The 22,234-nt window shown below is 33.8% G+C and overlaps 1 protein-coding gene across 2 annotated transcripts in view; it reads right to left on the bottom strand.

Annotated features, from left to right (window-relative positions):
* Window positions 1-22,234, bottom strand: part of CTNNA1 (catenin alpha 1) — a 148,087-nt gene that overhangs the window by 120,287 nt on the left and 5,566 nt on the right. For both annotated transcript variants that reach the window (XM_074291461.1, XM_074291464.1), the window contains exons 2-3: window positions 11,356-11,462; window positions 8,100-8,295 (exon numbers count right to left, since the gene is read on the bottom strand). Coding sequence is in view for 1 of the 2 variants with exons in the window: in XM_074291464.1 (XP_074147565.1) it covers window positions 8,100-8,295; window positions 11,356-11,460 (301 nt within the window). In the remaining variant the exon portion in view is untranslated. The remainder of the gene's footprint in view (window positions 1-8,099; window positions 8,296-11,355; window positions 11,463-22,234) is intronic.

Raw genomic sequence — 22,234 nt, 5'->3', positions numbered from 1 at the left:
TTACATAAATATGGTGTGTGGTATGTAGTAGGTGCTTTCTATGTTTGTTCATTGATTGACAATGACAGAAGTAAAATATACAGTACTTCAGTGACTTGACAAAAGTTAAATGGGTAAGAGTGACAGAATTGAGTTTGAACCAAGATCCTAACTTGAAATCTAGACATCTATTTGTTCTCTGCATACTGCCTCACAGTGATGATTTAAAATTTAAAACACTTTACATTGCACATATTTAACCTATGTCAGATTACTTGCTGTCTTGGTGAGGTAAGAAGACAGAGAAAAAATTTGGAAGATAAAGTCTTACCAAAAAAAAAATGTCACCAATTAGCTTTACATATATTTGGAAAATAAAATGCTATTAAAAAATTATAAGATAAGTTAACATCCACTCCATGTGAAAGTATTCTTTTTTATTCTGATTTTTTACAGAATTTATCAGAAAAATGATGTATTTTCAAACACTTGATGTCTTTTTTAAAGATAAATTTGTTGTATTTATAAGATTATACAGACCCAGAATAACATAATCAATCCCTTCAGGTAAGGAAATCATCACTGCATATTTATCTTTAAAAATTTTGAGAGCTTATATTTTGAGTCTCTTAAACAATGTAGAAAGAATCTTCATCCTACTCCATAGTTTTTGCTTTATTCTTATCTGAAAAGGATACTTGTCACCTACAAATCACAAATCCTCACATGAAAAACAGTTACATATGTGAAGAAGTATGATAGTAAATGTAGATTTTCCACAATGAAACACACAAACTCAACAGGGCTTCAAGGGAAAATATTCAAGATTTTCTAAGGCAGCACATGGAAAAGACAATGCTTAGAAACATTTGCATAGAACTACTGAATTCCTAATTTTTTAAAAAAATAGTTCCTCATATAACCTCACAGTTCTAGTCTCCAAAATAATTTTTTGATAATTTCTTAAAGGACTTTATGAATTGGAGTGATACAGAAAATAAACAGCAGACCATATACAATTTATCTCTCAACCCCCAAGACACTAGTGACATTTCAGTTCATTCTTGTTTACAGGCAATATGGAAGTAAAAATTAAAATAGAATGCTACATATATTCATGTTCTCATTTTCCTTATTCATTCAAGGATGCCCTGCTGCTACCCAGACATATTCCAAAGAAAGATACTCTAATGATTTCACATTCAAATACATGCACAATATGTACTCTGATGTGCAATCTCTTTTTAAAGAAAATTAACCTGTGGAAACTCTGTCAATGGTTAATAATGTCGTGGTTGAAAATCTACTTATCAAAGTTAAAATTATGGTTTCCAAGGGAAATCTTCAAATACTGGGATGGTGGGGTGTGTGTGTGTGTGTGTGTGTGTGTGTGTGTGTGTGTGTGTGTGTGTCTTGGAAAGAAAATTCAGACAGACATACTACTATTCAGCTAAGATCCCCAAGGTAATCTAGTTCATTTAACTTTAGGAAGTTAGTACCCTAATAACAATTATTTGTTTTTGAATTGAAGATGTGTAGAATAAATTTTTAAAGCAATTTCACAATGTCAGAAGGCATCAGGATTTAATAATTTCCCTTTTCTTCCCCTATTTCCAATCTGCCTACCCTAAAATATGAAGCTGTGCAAAGCAACATATGCTTACACCAGTCTGATGACTTGGAAAGAGATAGCATTCTTGGCACAATTTAAAGACAAAGAAAATACACCCTCTACTCCACTCAAGTCAGAGAAACAACTCTAAAACATAAAAAAATTCAACTGACAACCTGTTAATGATTCTTTGGAATTTACATTTTACTTTTCCTATTCTCCTACTCTGAACATAGTTACCAGAAAAAGAAAAAATGGGGGAGGGTAGGGGAGAGATGTGGAGGAATAAGAATGCTTAAAAACCCTTTCTGTGATTTGAAATGGTAAAATTTTTACACAAATACCAAGAATAAGGAAACGGTAAGAAACATCAGGAAATGGAAGAGCTCCAGGTGAAGGATGGAAATTGTAAAAGAGCACTTCAAGGCAGATATAGATTTAAGGAAAATCAGAGTAGTGCCACATAGACTAGAAGAGTGACAAAAACAGAAAGATTAAACAGCTGTTTAAAAGTCATACAAAGAAGAAAGGAGTTTAAAAAAAAAACTCAAGGGAAAAACACACAAGTTGAAGAAATCAACTTATTTCTCATTAGATGTAATACAAAAGATGATCAGGCTATAATGTTGAAACCTAACTAAGGAAACAAGTTTTAGATGTTATTCCTTTTCTATGCATTGATATAAAGTGTTTGCAATGATAAAAGGTGTTAGCCTAGTTTGTTTCTAGTTTGGTAGGAAAAATGCCATAAAAAAGTTCTATGGTTCATTTCCTCCCCTTTTTTGTGTATGAATGTATAAATCTTACAGGCTCATGAGGGTGGGAAATCAACCTTGTTAATCCAAGCATCATAATTTAAACAATTATATATGACATTAAAAGAGGATCATTCACTATTTTCTCTTTTAAAGCTCTTACTCCAAGAATTCTACACATCTGGACCCAATTCTAACTAATCTCAAGCTCTCAAACCCTACTCTGAAAAGCTATGACAGTTATTTTGGACAGGAAAATGGCTTTTTTTTTTTTTTTTTTTTTAAACATCACGGCTTTTACGCTGCCTATACTACACATAGTATCAATCTTGTGTTGTGGACAAGTCTTAATTTTCACATCTTTTCCACTCTTTGATCTGGCTTGATCCTCAAGTCAGATAGTAGGGAAAAAAATGCTTCCAGAGCCAAGAACAACTTCTGACACTATGTAATCAATATACCCTTCTTCCCCCACTCCCCAAGTGCCCTACTGTTTCTTTAAATTTCCTATCCCAGATTTGTCAATATGAAAAAGTTTTAGTCTATTACCATAGTTCAGTTTATGTAACCTCATCATAAAAGCTTTGCATAACAAAAAGAATTTAAGATTCTTACTCAAACACCAACTTTGTAAAAAATAAAAACAAACAAGCTCACCTACAACTTTGTGATATTGTAAGAGATTATAATTTCCTATTAGATTATTCTATACTTCAAAAGTTTAAAGGTATTTTGAATACTATCAGAAGACACATTCATAGTTACTAGATCAACTTTAACTAGTAAATTCAATTATAATTGCTAATAAATTAAAACTGGCATAAATTAGAAACCTATTCTCTAAGTACCACCTCCCCTCACAACTATCTTATCTCTCTCCAGAAAAATAGTAATAAGATACTTTAAAGTTTTGATTTACAATATTGAATCAACAAATTCTTCACATCTTAGTAAGTTTAAAAAAAAAAAAAGGAACTTAACATTTGGACTCAGAATCTGACTGACTGGAAACAATATTTTCCATGAGTGAGTCAATGACATGAATGAAAGTACTAACCTGGAGAGCATAAAAACTCCAAAGAAATCTTAAAGACAACTACTTATTTGAATTCAAGTGGATTTGAGAAGAGAGAAATATAAAATTTCACACTTACATTATTTGGAGTAGGGAAAAGAATTTAGGGAATAAATTTTAACATCAATTCTTCACGGTGACAGACATCCCTCATATGATCCACACACTCAAACAGGACAGTTTTTTTTAACGCTATAGAAAAGACCATGCTAAACTGTCCCAGAATCCCAAGTGGGACGCCCATATGGCCAAACCTTTGCCTTTCTCTTAGATGCTTTCCATACTTTTTATCTTAGGCAAGTCATTTAAACTCCAGGGTCTCAGTATCTTCATCTATAAAATGAAGAGATTAGATTAGATAACGTCTGAGGTTGCTTCTAATTCTAAATGTATACTTTATGATAGAACTCACGTGGTTGGTCACACATGGAGTCCATTTATTCCTAAGACATGAGTCTTAGGATTAATAGCATTTTTGTGTGTCAGGCAGATAGGACTATGCACCTATGCCATGATGTGAAAGTTGACTCCTGGATTTCTGCCCTCCCCCCCATCCATATCTAAAGCTAATTCCATTGAATTCAACTAACATTAAATATTTATTTACTTACTATATGTAAGCAGTGAAAGAAACTTAAATAATATAGCTCCTGTTCACATGAAACTTTTCTGTCCTTTTGAAGAATATGTTTAGAGAAACTATAACTTCTATTGCTCAGAAAATTTTCCCTGATCGCTAGAAATTGTGTTCTACCATTAAAGAGTAAACTAAGTTTATTTTATTCCATTCTTTCTTTCTATCAAAAAATATCACCTTACATGAGATGGCTTAGAAGGACTAGGGATGAAGGCAAAATATAGGCAATGTAAAAATAAAAGATGGCTATAAAAATTAGGAAAAAAACCACAAGTATACACCCTATAATTTAATGATTACTCCCCAAATGTTGCCATCTCTATCATGTCAATATCTTACTGAAGAAGGATTTAATAATTAACTCAGGTCTAAAGTAGAAAGCCCATGCTCAATTATCAAATTATCAAAAATCCAAAAGGACACTGACAAAGCAAAAACCTTATGTGCAGAGGGTCACACATAGTGGGGGAACTCTGAGTGAGGTATAAGACCCTCCAGCCAGGGAATCTACTGATGTGTCTGGTTTGGCTCCCCATCTCCCTTAAGGATGTCTCAGCCTTCCTAAGAAGTCAGGGAAGTGACAACCTAAGTGGCAAAGAGACATCTATACAAAATAGCAAATTGTTTATGTGGTCTTGCATGTGCAGTATATATGTGCATGCACAGTGTGCTATAGTTAGGTAAGGATATTAGGGTATATAAAGATGAGAGAATTTGGAATAAATGGACTCCATGTTTGACCATCCACATGAGTTCTGCCCTTTTACTCCTCACCCATGATCAGGATTCGGGCTGGTACCAAAATCCTTCAGTGAGCAGATCTGAACATGACACCTATGGTATGAAGAGGCCACCTTAGTAGTTAACAACAATCTAGTTGTACCTAGTGGAAAGTGGAAGGAATAAGTGTTTATATAGTGCCTATTATCTGCTATCAATAGGTTAGGTAATTTATAAATATTATCTCTCTTGATCCTTAAAAAACCCTGAGAGATAGGTGTCATTTTAAAAGTTGAGGAAACTGAGGCAAACAGAGGTTACATGACTTGTCCAGCGTCATAGAGCTAGTAATTATGTGAGGCTAAAGGCCCAACTCTAGACCCAATGCTCTACTGTACCACCTACCTGCCTGTGTTCAACATTCAAAATGAATGACTTCAGCCAAAGTACATGAAGGGAATAATGTTCAAGTTGATAAAAATGTAAGATTTTATATTTAACAAAATATTAATAGCAATACTTTTCTTTCTTTCTTTTTTAGAAAGGGGGATTCAGAAATTTATGGCCAAAGAAAGTATTAGAGAACATTAAGAAAAGCAAAATTCTACTTAAAGTTTTTGCACAAATGAAGCCAAGATTAGAAGGGAAAAAGAAAACTGGGAAACAATTTTTACAATCAGTAATTCTGATAAAGGCCTCATTTCTAAAATGTAGAGGACTGACTCAAATTTATAAGTCATTCCCCAATTGATATGGTTATAAGACATGAACAATTTTCAGATGAAGAAATTAAAACCATTGAGTTGTATGAAAAAATGCTCTAAATCACTAGTCATACAGCTTTACAGAAGTGTCAGAGGCTGGATTTGAATTCAAGTCCTCTTGACTCCAAGGCCTGTGCTCTATGCCCTTATAGCAGCATTTTTTGCTATAAAAAGAACTTGGAACATTATAGCTATCTACCAATTGAGGAATATCTAAACAAATTATGGTACATGAATGTAACAGAATTTTACTGTGCTGTAAGAAGTGAAAGAACAAAATGAATTCAAAGGAAGGCACAGACTTATATGAACTGATGCAAAATGAAGCAGAAGCAAAAAAAAAAAAAAAAAATACATACAATAATAAAAAATTAATATTGCACAATCACAAAGAATCTAGTCTCAAAGAGGAAACATGAGAATATACCTCCCTGCAACTCCAGTGCAGAGGGAGGAGGTCTACAGGTAAATAATACTGTATGGTCAGATTTTTTTTGTTCTAGGTTTTTTCTGTTTTGTTTTTTTAATATATTGATGAGTTTTCCTGACTTTTCCCCTTCTTTTTCCTCTGGAAAAAAAAAAAATTATTTGTTATAAGGGATGGAGATATTTAGGCTATATTTAATATAAAAAATAATCAATTCAAGATGCCCAATAGGCAGTTGGGTCAACAGAAAGGTTAGAACTAGAGAAGTAGATTTGAGATTGATCTTCATAGAATTAATCATTGAATCACTAAGAGAAAGGTTACCCAAAGGATATAGTGACTTTGGGTGTGTGTGGGTTTCAGTGTGCAGTGGTTGTGGTAGTAATAGTACCTATTATGTGCCTGGAAATAGACTAAGTAGAACTTCTACAGATTTCTAAAGTTTGCAAAGCACCGTTCTAATATTTTCTCATTCAATCTTGACAATAACCTTGGAAGATAGGTGCTATTATTATCCCCAATTTACAAATGAGGAAATTGAGGCAGAAAAGACTTAATCAATTTACCCAAGGTCATATTGCTAGTATCTGAGGCAATATGTGAATTCAGTTCTTCTTTATTCTAAGGTCAAGATCATCAAACTGCTAACTATAGTTGGATTTGGGGTTGAAAGGATTAAGTGTAAGATAAATTAAAGTTTAACCACACAATGGGAATTCCAGAGAACATAATGAAGGAGGGGGGGGGGCTCAAGAAAGGTAACAGAAAAAGTTAGTTTTTATCTAGGTCAGCCAGTGTCCCTGAATCACTAGGATTAAGAGAAGTTTGCTAGCCATAGGATAACAAAGTAGCATTTGCCTTAAGCTCCTATATTCAAGAGTCCTCTGAAGTATCAGATTATTCTTTCTCAAAAAATAGGGGAATAAACATCACTCTTGAGTATGTGAATCAGTCAGTAGTACTGGGTCACGAGAATCTGCCTAAAGATATTTTATCCATAGATTATGTCTTCAGCTCCAGAGCCCTGAAGGCTCTGAGAACCATGTGTATATAGTTCTTCTTCCTGTGGACTTAGTACTTATGATAGGTGAGGCCCTGGCCCAGTAAGTCAAGCCTTCCTCCTCCCAGGAATGACAAGGTAAGTAATGCTTTGCAATAACAACAACTTAGTAATGCATTTAGAGGGCCACAAAATGAAGAGTAACACCCACATGGAGCTCAGAAGATATAAACTATTTGTCTTAGACTGTTTAAAAGAAATATCCAACTCAACAAGTATTTTTGTTACTATGCATATTAGAAAGTCATTAAATCAGTTTACAATGTCTTACAATTGTTAAGTTTTATATCAGTTTTAACTTAAGAGAACTCTCATTCCAAGGAAGGGTTAAAATAATAGAAAAATGTTTTCCATAAGTAATCTTTTGGTTACTTTTCTGGATAGTGCCGTACAATTTGTTGTGAGTTAGAACAAGCACACACTTTTCTCTTAATCACCTTAGGATATTAGACTCTAATACCATTCCTAAAATTTATGCAAAATTATGCTATCAAATTCTTATTACAACTCCAGCTTCTAAAACATGTTATAACTCCCAAATTTATGGTATCCCTCCTTTCCATACTTAATATAATATCATGGAATGAATAAATCTGCTAGCGGAGTCAATTAAGAATTCTGAAGCAGTATTGGACTAGTGCTATCAAAATTTCAGTTTTTCTAAAATTCTGTGTCTCTCAAAGGACTACTTTTTAAGGCCCAAGTTAATTTATGTCAAATCTTAACATAGTGTTCATTTATATTAATGACAACACATAACTCTGCAGATGAATTCGTATAATCTCTACACTCTTTATGACAGCTGCTCCATTCTATCAATCCTGCAAAACACCAGTTAACATTCTACAAGATAAATGTTTAGGTAAAGGTAAAATCCCAAATACTCCATAATTTCCAGTTATCTGTTACATCAAACACCAAACAGAACTGAACCCAAATCTCTATTTAAAAAAAAAAAAAAAAAAAAATTCAAGCAAATGCATTTCAACTAGTTATTCTAGAAAAGCAAAGCAAACCAAGTTTTCTGAAAAAATCTATTTTTCTACCTACCAAAGATTAACATCACCCACCTTGTTTGCGAACATCTTCGACAGCAGCCACAAGTTCTTCCTTGAGAAACTGACTCTCCTTGGCAATTTTATCACCCTTCTCCAAAAAATTCTCAGTTGCTTGTTCAACTGATGCAGCCAGTACATGGGCTTTCTTAGAGCGACCTCTTTTCTTGTTGGAGGGTCCCTTGTTACTGGTGGTTACCAGTGTCGTAACCTAAAACAGTTTGTTACATTTAAAGAATTGCAGGCTTTTAAATGAAAATTCTCAAAGGACAAACATTCAAGTAAGCTAGCCACAAAACATTATCATTTCCGAATTTCTTTTTTTTTTTTTAATTACAATTTTTATTTACCAGATATATGCATGAGTAATTTTACAGCATTGACAATTGCCAAACCTTTTGTTCCAACTTTTCCCTTCCTTCCCCCCGCCCCCAGATGGCAGGTTGACCAATACACGTTAAACATGTTAAAGTATAAATTAATTACAATATATGTATACTTGTCAAACAGTTGTTTTGCTGTACAAAAAGAATAGGACTTTGAGATAATGTACAATTAGCCTATGAAGGAAATATAAAATGCAGGTGGACAAAAATAGAGGGATTGGGAATTCTATGTAGCAGTTCATAGTCATCTCCCAGAGTTCTTTCGCTAGGTATAGCTGGTTCAGTTCATTACTGTTCTATTGGAACTGATTTAGTTTATCTCATTTATTAATTTCTAGCAGGCATTAGTCACTCAGACAAAATGTAAGAAAACAATTTTATTTAAAAGTGATGCTCCTGGGGGCAGCTAGGTGGTGCAGTGGATAAGAGCACCAGCCCTGAATTCAGGAGGACTGAATTCAGGAGCCCTGAATTCAAATCTGGTCTCAGACACTTAACACTTCCTAGCTGTGTGACCCTGGGCAAGTCACTTAACCCCTTGCCTCAGGGGGGGGAGAGGGGGGAAAGTGATGCTCCTAATTCAAATAAATGGTTATAAACTGCAGCTTCCCCAGGAAGTAGGCCAACTGGGTAGTTTAGGCAAAAAACATAGCAGAGTGTGATGAAGCAGAAATGATACATTCCAAGAAAGGTTTTAAAAGTTTACATTAGGACAAGGAAAAGTTTTAAGGGTCAGATCCATCATCTTTCCCAGGCATCATTAAGCAAACGATCCAGAAAACAGAATGTGACTTTATGAAGGTATGATGAAGCCAAGTTTTCAAAGGCATTTTGGGTTGTTTATAATCCTTAAAAATTTGCTTCTGAAGAAAAATTTCTTTTCATAGTTTATTCACATGAATTATTTTAGTAAGAACTTTTTAGTCAAGAGTCCTTTAAAAAGACACACAATACTACCCAAAGAAATAATAAATGTTAAATTTTAAATCTATGAATACTAATCATCTGTGTAACATGGTGAATAGCTATTTTATCTTTTACATAAGATGCTTAAAGACTTGTTATAGTTAAAAACAGAAAGAACTGAACTACAGAGTACCTCAGTAAATGGGTTCATAGGCTATAAATCTCCTTCACAATTCCTACTACATTCATATATATATATATATATATATATATATATATATATATACACACACATATATATATATAAATACTAATTTATATTAATGAGATAGAATTCAAGGAGAAAAATGGCTCAAACTATTCAATCTCATATTAATGTAATCTAGCCAATTATGCCTATATTCTGTATAATATAGACAAGATTAGTTAGTTATTAATTCTTAGTCAAATGTCACTGAATCATTCTTGGTGGTGTTATGGAATATTATTGTTCTGTAAGAAATGATCAGCAAGATGATTTCAAAAAGGTCTGGAGAGACTTATATGAACTGATGCTGAGTGAAATGAGTAGGATCAGGAGATCAACAACCATACAATATGATGATCAATTCTGATAGGCGTGGCTCTTTCAGTTCCTTTGTTCAATAATGAACAGAACCAGTAATACCCAGCCAAAAAACTCTGGGAAATGAGTGTGAACACTACATAGCATTTCCAATCCCTCTGTTTTTGTCCCTGCATTTTTGATTCCCTTCACAGGTTAAGTGTACATTATTTTAAAGTCCGATTCTTCTTGTGCAGCAAAATAACTATATGAACATGTATACATCTATTGTATTTAACTTATACTTTAACATATTTAGCATATATTGGTCAACCTGCCATCTGGGGGAGGAGGTGGGGGGAAGGAAGGAAAAAATTGGAACAAAAGATTTTGCAATTGTCAATGCTGAAAAATTACCCATGCATATATCTTGTAAATAAAAAGCTATTAAATAAAATTTAAAAAAAAAGAATAACAAGAAAAAGTATAACAAGTCATAATCACACATAATCACAAAAAAATTTCTCCACCCCAATTCCTACTCCTTTTATCCTCTCTGTGATACTGACCTCATTTTTCACAGAAAATACTCTACTGCTAGACTCTAGGGATATTCACTGGCTATACCCCATGCCTAGCATACTTTCCCTCTTCCATTTCTACCTCTTAGCTTCTTTCAAATACTAGAAGAAACCCCATCTTTAAGAAGAAGGCCTTCTTAATGTTCACTGCTGTGCATTCTCTCTTTTGACTATTTCCAATTTACACTTTATATCTTCTTATTTGTGCACAATAGTTTTCACATTGCTCCCCTCCTAGAATGTGAGCTCTAGGCCTGGGGTTGAGAGAGACTGTCTTTTGCCTTTCTTGGTTTCTCTTGTGCTTAGCATAGTGCCTGGCATTTACTGCTTATTGACACATAATGTGTGGTGGTAGAAAGAATGCTGATCTCAGTCATGATCCCTGCATTTAAATCCTGGTCCTGACATTTCCCAGTTGAAAAGCCATGGACAAGTTCTCTTTTACCAAATAAAGATATCGCCACCGTAAATTTTACTAGCATCTTAGAGATAGTGAATTTCTATCATAAAAGCATTTCTATAAATGGCATAAGAATACCACTTCTAAGACTTGTCAATTTCTATTACCACTTATAATAGTTAACCATCAATCTATTCATATTGAAGGCCAAATACTGAAATAACAATGGAGTATGAATCAAAAGACCAGGTTGCTTATCCTAGTCCTACTACTACCTGGAGCTACAGGGCTTCTGTTTCCTCGTCTACAAAAATAAGTTGGCTTACATGATTTATAAAGATCCTTCTCATTCTCTAATTTTGCAGGTCTTCAAAAAACACAATTCAATATGAAAATTAAGTCTACCTTCTCAAATGACACTACAAAGCTTTAAGACAAGTGTGTAAATTCTTACCTGAGTAACAAGAGGCTCCAAAAGTCTTTCCACTGCCAGAGTCCTTATCTCCAGACTTTTGGGGTCCCATTTGAAGTTTATGTTGCCTGCATGTACAGCAGTCATTTCTGGAGATACAAGCAATACAACAGTTAAACTCTGGCAAGTATATTTACAAAACATCACTAAGTTTCATGTCAAAATAATCTTTCATTTTAGGTACTTTTATAAAAACCACATAAATGAAAAACATCCAAGGCAGACCTGAAAAAATTTCTAGGATTGCAAACAGGGCCACAATATATCTACTTGTCTTTTTCTCTCTCAACCAGATCAATATCTCAATGAATTCATCTTGTGATAAAAAGATTAAAGGCAGCTGCAGCAGGATCTCTCATAAGTTCACCATAGAGAGGCAAACAAAAAGGAAGTTATCAGAGATGGTTTCAGAATGCACTAAAAGGTATTAAGAAATATTTCATGGGACAATGATCAACTTGCTTTGTTATGCTTATAAGCATAAACTTTGCATAAGCAAATAGATCACCATGCATCAATATCTGTTGTAGAAGATAAAAAACGATGAGAAAAATCTAAAAAGAATGTGATGATACTATAAACCAAATAAATATATACTTTGACACTTTGTCAAAAATAAAGACTATAAAGAAGGATGGCTTCCTTATAGTTACATAGTAGGTCTCAGTTTTCAGAAAGTAAATGATTTCACTATTCAGATGTCTCACACTTAAATTATTAATACTTTCATCCAGAAGAATTTTTTGGAAATAAGCTGTCGGAATACATTTGATTAGTTAAAGCTAAAGTCAAAATCATCTTTTAAATGGAAGGATAAAAAATGAAAAGGTTCTGTGAAAAATTCCCACAATTTCAATATAAACTATTGAACTGAACTACTAATACCAAAAACTAGTAACAACTATAACAAAAAAATTTAATCAAAGTATTTGCCACAACTAAGGCTAAAAGAAGCCCAAGATCACATTAGCCTGGAAACCAGTTTACTAGTTTACAGAGATTAGGTAGCCAAAGTCAACATTACTTTGGAATACAAAAAAAATAATTAAACCTACAGAGGATTATGGCAGATTCTAAGTAATGCTTTGTAAACAACAAAAACAAAACTGACAAGAGGCTTGTTGTAAGATGCATGTTTTATTGGTCAGTTTGATTAACAATTCTTAATAGGGAGCAATCTGTATGGGGATAAGAGCATGAATACACTAAAAAATGAGACAAAAAGGAAATATTAAGAGATGATTGAAAGGTAGTATGATCTGTTCTTTATCTAATTTTCTTATGGTATGATCTTACCTTAATGTGCAGGTCACATATCCATTTTGAATTTATTTTAGCATAAGCTATAAAATGTAAGTTTCTGCAAACTTTTCCCATCAACTCTAGGTAATTTATGTTTTAGGGTTTATTGAACATTGAGTTGAATTTGGTTATATTTTATTTTTTCCTCATCTAGTCTTCTCTAATGATTCTATTTTTTTTTTTGTAACCAGATAATTTGATAGTTATTGCCTTATATAGAGATCTGCAGATGGTATTTTCCCTTTATTCCTCTTTTCCCCCCCATTATTGCCTTTGATATTTTGCATTTTCCCCTTTAAATTAATTTTATTATTTTTGTCCAGCTCTATAAAGTATCTTTTGGTGGTTTGATTGTTGTAACATTAGATCTGTAAATTAATTTTGATGTCACTGTCATTTTCATGCTATTGGCATAACCCTTCCAAGAGCAATGAATATCATTCCAAGTATTTTAAATTCTTTATTTTTTTAGGAGCATTTTTTAAAGCTGTAATAATACTGTAATATACAACAAGCACTTTGGCAGACTTACTCCTAAAATATCTTGCAGTATGAGTACATGATGAATTTTTAACCAAAAAGGATCAAAAAAAAAAACAAAACTAAATAGATGATTTTAACTATATAAAATGGCAAAAAGCTTTTGCAAATTAATGCAACTAGGAAAAAAGAAGTAGTCAACTAAGAAAAAAAAATTTTGCATGAAATATGTCTCATCAGGGCCTAATAACTAAAATATATATAAGAGAGAGACAACTAATAATGAGATAGAATAGTACCTAAATTTAAGATTTCAGAAAAACAGAGAATTTCTTCTACCAATGTAAGTCACCACATTCTTTACCATTTAGTCTCCCCCCCCCCCCAACGAGGCTGGGGTTAAGTGACTTGCCCAGGGTCACACAGCTAGAAAGTGTTAAGTGTCTGAGACCAGATTTGAACTCAGGTCCTCTTGAATTCAGGGCTGGTGCTCTATCCACTGTGCCACCTAGCTGCCCCACCATTTAGTCTTAAAAGAGTTGCTTTAAAAAATGAGGTTAAGCAACTTATTCAAAGTCAAACAACCAGTATGTATCAGGTTTTCCTTTGAGGCCAAATATCTTACTAGTACATCATACTGCCTCTGAAAAGCCATTCCCTAAAAATGAGTGATCAAATGTATGGGAACAAACCATATGAAAGAATGGTCTCAATCACTAAAGATGAATGAAAATCAACCCTGAGATTTCACCTCATACCTAACAATGATAAATAAAAATTGAGAACAGCCAATGTTAAGGGGTTGTAGAAAGAAAAGACATATTAATGCACTACTTGTAGAGCTGTGTGCTGGTCCAATTATTCTCAAAAATAATCAAACTATTTGAAGTTGTCTATACGCTTTAACAAGGTATATGCCAATTATATACTTTCCATATACAGCAACACTGTAGTCAGAACTAGAAACAAAGTAGCTAGTTTTTAGAAAGGGCTAAACAAATTGGAGCACTTGAATGGATTACTTACAATGTTGTAAGAAATCAAGAATACAAGGAAATAAGATCAATGTAACATTTATATGAACTGAGGTCAAGCAAAATTAAATCAAAAACACACACCATTGTAATAATGTAAATGAAGAGACTAGCAAGAAAATAACTTAAAAATAAATGCTATGAAACTTAATGAATGGTTAGAGCTGGTTCCAAAGAAGCAATATGAGAAGACATTCACTCTGCTTCTTTGCACATGTTAGACACAAGGAATGTATTACTCTCCATGTAACACAGGCTTTTTTCAATATGTTGAATAGCTAATTTCTTTTTTTCTTTCACTTTTTAACTATTACAAGGGACTGGCTTTCTGGGAGGGGAAGACAGATGCAATGGAAAATGTTGGTGAACTAAAAACAATAGACATAAATATTTGAAAAGGCATAAATATTAAAATATATAATATAGGACTGAAATTTTAACTTATATAGACTGTCGTGGTTTTTCTCACAAATATTTGGATCCAATACATTTGTTAAGAGTCCTGATGATGAAATGGATAAGTCCTTCATCAGTTGATGTGATTTCAGATCATGGCACCTCCCAGGGAAGAACATGAACCCTAACATATACATGGCCGAGAACATTAGAACTGCTCAGATTGTTCCCCGTGATTTGGGTTATTTCCAATAGGACTGGTAACAGAATCAGATGGGATAAACTAAATAAGAACTCTGCCTTCCACTGACTGTAAAATAGCTTATCTTGTTTTTATAAGCTCTCCTCTCATTTTGTCTTCTGGACTCTGTGCATAAAGCAGAGTTGGAGGGGGCTTTTTTTGCCCTCCCCTCTGGGAAGAGAAATTGTCCTTTTTTTTTTTTTTTTTAAAGTAAAAGTATATGGCAGTCAAAGAGATTAGTTCCCAGCCTTCTAAAATCTGGACACTTTCTTCTTCTCCTCCCTTTTTCTGAGAAAAAGTCATATGAGATTCCTGAAAATGGATCTATGACTTGATGGTTTCCACGACTTGAAACTATTTCCATTTGATGAGTAATCCTAATTTTGAGACATCATGGACAAAGACTATTTCCAAAAATAATACATTCAGAAGAAGCATGATAAGTATATCACCTGAAGGCGCGGTCTGCTAATAATGTGTTAAAACTAAGGGATAAAATGGGCAATTAAAATACCAACTGCACTTGTATTCATGAAACACATTCAAAGATATAGCAGAAGGTCTCTACTATATTATGCAGATCCTCTGGTAGATCTATGGGAAAATATAGACAAGAATTGTACAGGACAAGATAGCATGTATAAACTGTAGACTTCATTCCATGATGGAAGAAATGCTCTATACATTGATGAGATTAAAGACTTACTGAAAATATCAAAATGTGCACGCAATGAAAAATGGGAAGGAAGCATTGCTAAAAGAGCAATGGTGCCAGAGAGATGGCAACTCCAGTAGAAGAGATGCCAACAAAGGTCAGCTTTGAGCATATATAGCTTCCATTATCTTTAGAGCTCTATGCAAAGGCTGGTAGCTCTGACAAACACAGAATACAAGCTTCCAATACCAGATTGCAAACACCAGAATTTTTAGATAAGGAGCTGATACAACATTAATAGGCCCAGTGGCTAATGAGCATGGCAATAGGGATATACTGAATCACTAAAACAAGTATATTCTCTGAATTGCTTAAAAAGGAATGAGTTATTTCTAATTGTGCCACAGGATAAAAACAAGTGGGACAGGAGAAGATGCCAATTAAGCCTTAGCATGCATGCATCCTGAGGGCTGGGACTAATTAAACTATGTTTCATTCAGCAAAATCCTATTTTATATATTTCTGAGGAGGCCGAAAAAAATTTTTTAGATCCAATATAGTTTCCATTTTATTACTTGTCCAATGCAACCTCTACTTGCAAGCAAATCTTCAAGCACTCCCAAACTAGAATACCAAGACAACAAATAATTTTGCTTATTTGTAAGTGAATATACCTAATATTTCTTCAAAAATATTTTAATACTTAATTTATTCTGTTGTTCAATAATTTATATAATAGTACAATCTCTTTCCCTCCTTCCCTCCCTTTCTCATAACCTCACCCATTTCCCCCTCCTTTTCTTTCTCCCTTTCTCATAACCTCACCCATTTCCCCCTCCTTATTCCCATATTGGGTCCACAGCAAATAAAATTTAAGAGACTACTTTATGTCATTTTATTAAAACAAATCCTGTATGTCTGCTAACCTTGCACAATGCCAGTCAAAACCACTCACTACTCAGAAAATTTTCAGGGCATACTTAATCAAATATATAGGTCACCAGACAGTGTCACAAGGGTCAAATTTCCAATGGACTAGAAAAGCAGGTGACCTTGGGTTCTACATTCCAACTTTGCTTAGAATTTTTTAAATTGTTCTTAATTAATACCCTTGTTTTTTTAAACATAGGAAAATGATGGAAAATGTAGGTTTAGGGAAACCCTCTACCCCACTTCCCCACCCCACTACATGGTAATGGGATTCACCACATTTTCAATATTATAAAGGAATCACTTTTCTAATATCACAAAAACTGTATGTACAGGGCAGCTAGGTGGCCACCTCATGTGAGGGCTGCTAGAATTGAGCCAAATGACCTTAATTCCAACCTAAGCTCAAGACTTATTAGCTGCATGATCTTGAGCAATTCAAACCCTTTCAGCCTCAGTTTCCTCATCTGGAAAGTGAAGGAAATAGACACTGACTTCCAGGTCTGTATCTGTGGTCCAGTGAAGATATGAATGGAAAAATAATTTCACAAGAGAATATACTGGCATCTGGAGAACTGAACAGAAGAGGTACATGTCCTTGGGGAAGCTAAAAGAGAAAAAAGAGTGCATTCTAGAAATGTAGGCAAGCCAGGGTAAAGGCACAGAGGGAAGTAAGGGAATGTGAGAAATAAGGATGCAGTTGGACAGCAGAATGGGAAGGGGAAGAAGATAAAAGCTAGCATTTCTATGGCACTTTTTGGTTTGCAAAATACTTTACATATCATCTCATTTGTTGGCCTGTGAATAGCTCCTATCATTATCTTCATTTTTACAAATGAAAAAAATCAAAAGACTTTCCCAGGTCACACAGCTACTAAGTATCTGAAGCAGGACTTGGAATTCCAGACTTCAACATCATGTTCCTTGCTTCTATGACACCATATATTCTTCATGTCATCCTCTGCCATACTCTTCCTTGCCTTCAATTTTCCCCAACATTGGGTCTGTGTACTGATAGTTATTGAAGCTATAAGTGGGACAGCTTTTTGCCTTTCTTTGTGTCACTAGAGAATGGTCTGTGGCATATAGTATTATCTTTTTTTTCCCAAAAATTGAAAAGTTTTTTTAAAATTTTTTTAAATTTTTACAAAAATTTTATGCATAGGTAATTTTCCAGCATTGACAATTGCAAAACCTTTTGTTTCAACTTTTCCCCTCCTTCCCCCCATTCTCTCCCCCAGATGGCAGGTTGACCAATACATGTTAAAATGTTAAAGTATAAGTTAAATACAATAGCATGTAGTATATCTTTAATAAATTCATGCTAACTGTCTTGATTAGTTTCTTTCACAGTAAAGTTATGAATAAGGAAAAAGAAGAAAGAGACAAAGATAACAACAAGTTTTGAGAACAGGAGAAAGTGAATGACATGTATGCAAAAAGTCACACAAGAAAATTGTTAAATGAAAAAGGTAGATCAAAAGAAAATAGTGTAAATAGTAAAAAGTACTTCTAGTAAGGGAATCCAATAAATAAGATAAGCAACTTGAAGGGAAAAAACAAAAAAGTTCAGAAGGGAACACAAATTTCTATTGCAACTATTAAACTCAGCATAACTTTTTTTTTTTTTCCAGGCAAACCATAACTAAGTTATTTCCAGTTTCATACATAAACTTTTCTTGGTTCCATTTTTAAAACACACTAAAATGGTGAACTATCTAAAGTAAATATGACCTTGCCCATGTAGAATTGAAATGAGATGAAAGAAATTATTCAACAATTAGACTGAGTAATGGGGTATTGATGAGGATATAATATTGTTAATCTTCATCAACATAAATGTTTTACTCTCAGAAAGAAAATGGAGGAAAAGAAAAAACAGAGAATGAGTATTAAAGTCTATAAGTAATACATTTAAATTCAGCTAACTAAAAAATAAAATAAAAACAGAACACTAGTTTTTACTCACTCTAAAGATTTCAACTAAACTTTGATTTCTTTCAAAAGCTACCCCAATCCTTCTTCAATTCAACAAAGATTTAAATGAAAATATGTAACATAACTTCAAAGGGACAATGATGATTAGGCAACATCCATGCTCTATAAGTGATCAAACTAGAGTTCTGTTTAGCCAGGTTAGTTTCTCCCACCCCATCCCCAGAAGATTGACAAAATGATGTGATTCTCAGCTAAAAATAGTCCCTTTTTTCTTGAAACTACAAGAACCTAATTAAACATAAATGATGATTGTAATATTTCTGGGAATACATTGTAGTCTATCCCATGAACAAGGAACTCCAGGAAAAGTATACCAGTAATTAAACAATATTTTCATCTTCAATTCTCACCTATTAACTCACCTAATCATTCTTTTAAGCATAATAATTAGAGGTGATTAATATTTAAATATTTGACATACCAAATGTAAAATATCAGGGACAATTTATTAATTCTCTTCAGAAATGAGGTAGGACAGTTCACTACCAATACATATTAATAGTTTCCTGTGTTTTAAATTATTGTAAATGGGCCAGCTTCAAAATATTTTCAGAGCTTTACCCATAGTAGCAGTTTAAAGTATAAGCACTAACTACAGTCAAATTTAGGCTGAATAGTAAAGTAGAAGATCTTTAGGATAGCAACACTATTCTGGATAAAGAAGTTAACAAGGATTGCAATGTATATATGTTAAATCATGACAAAAACACTATCACAACAAAATATTTTCAAGATCTAGAAACAACAATTTTGTAAAATATTTAATAAATTCTAGCATTGTAATAGAATTTAAGTAGTACATTGATATTTATTATAATGGATTTTTTTTTCTAATCTATCCTATATTCTGAAGCAAACTTAGAGAATTCACCTTTCATTTAACGTTATAACAAGACCTTGTACTTCATTTTTTAAAAGGTCAAAACATTGAATTTTTGAGCATCACATTACCTTGGATGAAGTATCACATCTCCAAATTTTAGGATAAAGAAATTAATACAGCTTTACACTCTGAAAATGTGTGGTTTCCTCCCCCTACGAAAAAACCCTGAAAAAATGTTTCAGGTCCAGATGGGAAAATAATTTCGGGATCAGTAATTCCATTCCTCCCCAACACCCAATTAATTAAACTAGAAGGACTAAAAAAGGTGACAAATTTAAAAACAAAAATAAACCATCCATATATTCTTTGTAACATTGTCAAAATTAATTACACTGGAACTTGATGTGCAATAGTTACAATGTCCAGCATAACTGTATTTACCATATATTGTAGAAGTAACCCATAGTCATAGTCTAAGCATAAATTAAAACCCAATTGAACACTTCTAATAGATGATAGTACATCAACAAGTAAATAGAAATGCCATGTTAATTTCAAAGTCCATTAGAATTGGGGTTAGGGAGTCATTTGCACAAAAGGGGGAAATGTCTCAAAATTTATAAAAAACAAAAACAAATAAAATAATGAACATTTAAATGTTTCTAAAGAGAAATAACATTTGTTTTGTAGTGAGTTTTTCTATACATTGGAGACTAGATTAGGAATGAGTTTGGAACTCACATAAAGTGAATAGCATACAACAGAACAGATCAAGCACAGTGGAAACCAGAACTACAAGTTTTTGCAACAGTTCTGTCAGTGGACCACAATCAATCCTAGCCTCCAACATTAGGAATAGAGAAGATCTCAATGCTTCACATTTTATAAGATCTAAAACTGAAAACAAATGCTGTTAATACTATGGTATAGTTCTGGAATAAATGTATATCCTACTTAATATCATGAATTAATTGGTCCTGCAAAAATATGATATAAATATAAGTTTACAAAAAGCAACTGGTTACATTTTAAAAAAAAAAAAAGTCATCAATCAGCTGAAGACATTACAATTGATTTCCCCTACTTTATAGAAGGATTTATACAGTATTAACCATGTTATGGGGGGGGGGGGAAGGTTGTTTAAGGAAACCTTAATTTCTCTACACTGAATTATTTATAATCTCAGAATTGGAAGGAATCTTATAGCTCATTTAGTGAGTTCAATTAGTGAGAATTGTAAAGGAGCCCTAACATCCATCTAGACTTCAACTGAAGATTCATAGGGGAGGAAACCCACAGCTTCAAGAGGTAGTCCGTCCATTCTATTTTTAGATAGCTTCTCTTCATTTGCCACTTATTATTTCTGGTTGTGGTTTCTGGAATCAAGGAGAAAACCAGTCTAATAATTACGCCAAAGTCCTTCAAATATTCTGCTCCCCTTTTAAGTCTTCTTTCCAGACTAAGTATTCCCAGTTCTTCAAATCCACCCTCTTCTAAAGCAGGGAGAACTCTTTCATCATTCTGGGTCACTATCCTCTGAATTTTTCCAACTTGTTAATTAATGGCTTTCCTAGGTCACTACATTTATATATTCACTGAAAGTCCTTGCTGAATTTAAAAAATACCCTCACAAATAATATCCATGCATTAAATGAAATCAGTTTAATCAGATCAGCGCTCTGCCCTAGGCCTTCTCCTCTCTCTATACTTTCATCAGTTCCATTAGATTCAATTATTAGGACCCCAGCATCAGACTGAGGGCTAGAAGCAGTTTTAGAGACCATCTGGAATAGTGGTCTTCAAACTTTTTAAACAGGGGGCCAGTTCACTGTCCCTCAGACTGTTGGAGGGCCATACTATAGTAAAAACAAAAACTCTCACTCTGTCTCCGCCCCTCAGCCCATTTGCCATAACTCAGCGGCTGCATCTGGCCGGCTGGCCATAGTTTGAGAACCCCGGATCTAGAACTATCACCAATAATTTTTGCAGATGAGGAAAGTGAAGCCCATGGAAATCAAGTTACTTTTGCAAAGTAACATGTCTAAGGGGTAGAAGAAATCAGAAATGAACTGATAGAGAAAGGATTTGATTTGAACTGCAATCCTGTGAGTGCAAAACAAGTACTTTTCCCCATGATACTATGAAGCCCATATAGTCAGTCAGCCCTAGCCTTTTTCCTAAGCTCTGCCTATGTAACATTTCAAACTATTCTAAAACAGAACTCAAAAGCTTTCCCTTAACACAATCTTCTTCCCTATTTCTTCTAAGAGTACCATTATGCCTCCAGTAATTACAACCTTGGAAGTATCACCAGCTCCTCACTCTCTATCACTATATTTATTGATAATGAGTGCCAGTGTTGGATTTGGTCCTTTCATTTCATTCACACAACTAACATCCTTGAACATTCCTAATTACCACTAATCCCAACAACCCTCTTATAGGGTTCCCTGCCTTTGAGAATATCCCCCTCCATTCCATGGTGCACATACCCACACACCATTTGATATTCTGATATTCTCAAAGGTTTTGCCATATCCTTCTCAAGAAACTCAGTGGCTCCCAATTCCCTTTAGAATTCCCTACTGACATCTAAAACACATCACAACCTGGCCCCAATCTAGCTTTCTAAGACTTATTCAACATTAGTCACCTTCACACATTCTTCAGTTCAGCCAAACTGGCCTTCTTGCTGTTTCTCACACATGACATTCCATCTCTTATCTCTGTGACAGCAAAAGCTGTCTGCCCCTATGCCTGGAATAGGACTCTTTCTTCACTTCCATGTCAGAATTCCCAGCTTCCTTCAAAGCTTAATTCAGATCCCTCCTATATAAAAATCTTTCCTGACAGTTCTGGGCTTTGGGTACTTTCCTTAAAATTACCTTGCATTTATTGTACATATGGTAAATTATGTACAATTGTCTTATCTTTCATGATAGAATGTGATAGTATATCCTGAAGAAGAGGGACAGCCACAGCAAAATACTTATAAATGCTTC

This window comes from Sminthopsis crassicaudata, chromosome 2 (assembly GCF_048593235.1).
Source record: "Sminthopsis crassicaudata isolate SCR6 chromosome 2, ASM4859323v1, whole genome shotgun sequence".
In the NCBI taxonomy this organism is placed as follows: Eukaryota; Metazoa; Chordata; class Mammalia; order Dasyuromorphia; family Dasyuridae; genus Sminthopsis; species Sminthopsis crassicaudata.
Note: the sequence above shows the minus strand (reverse complement) of the source record. Positions and strands in the feature narration are given on the sequence as shown.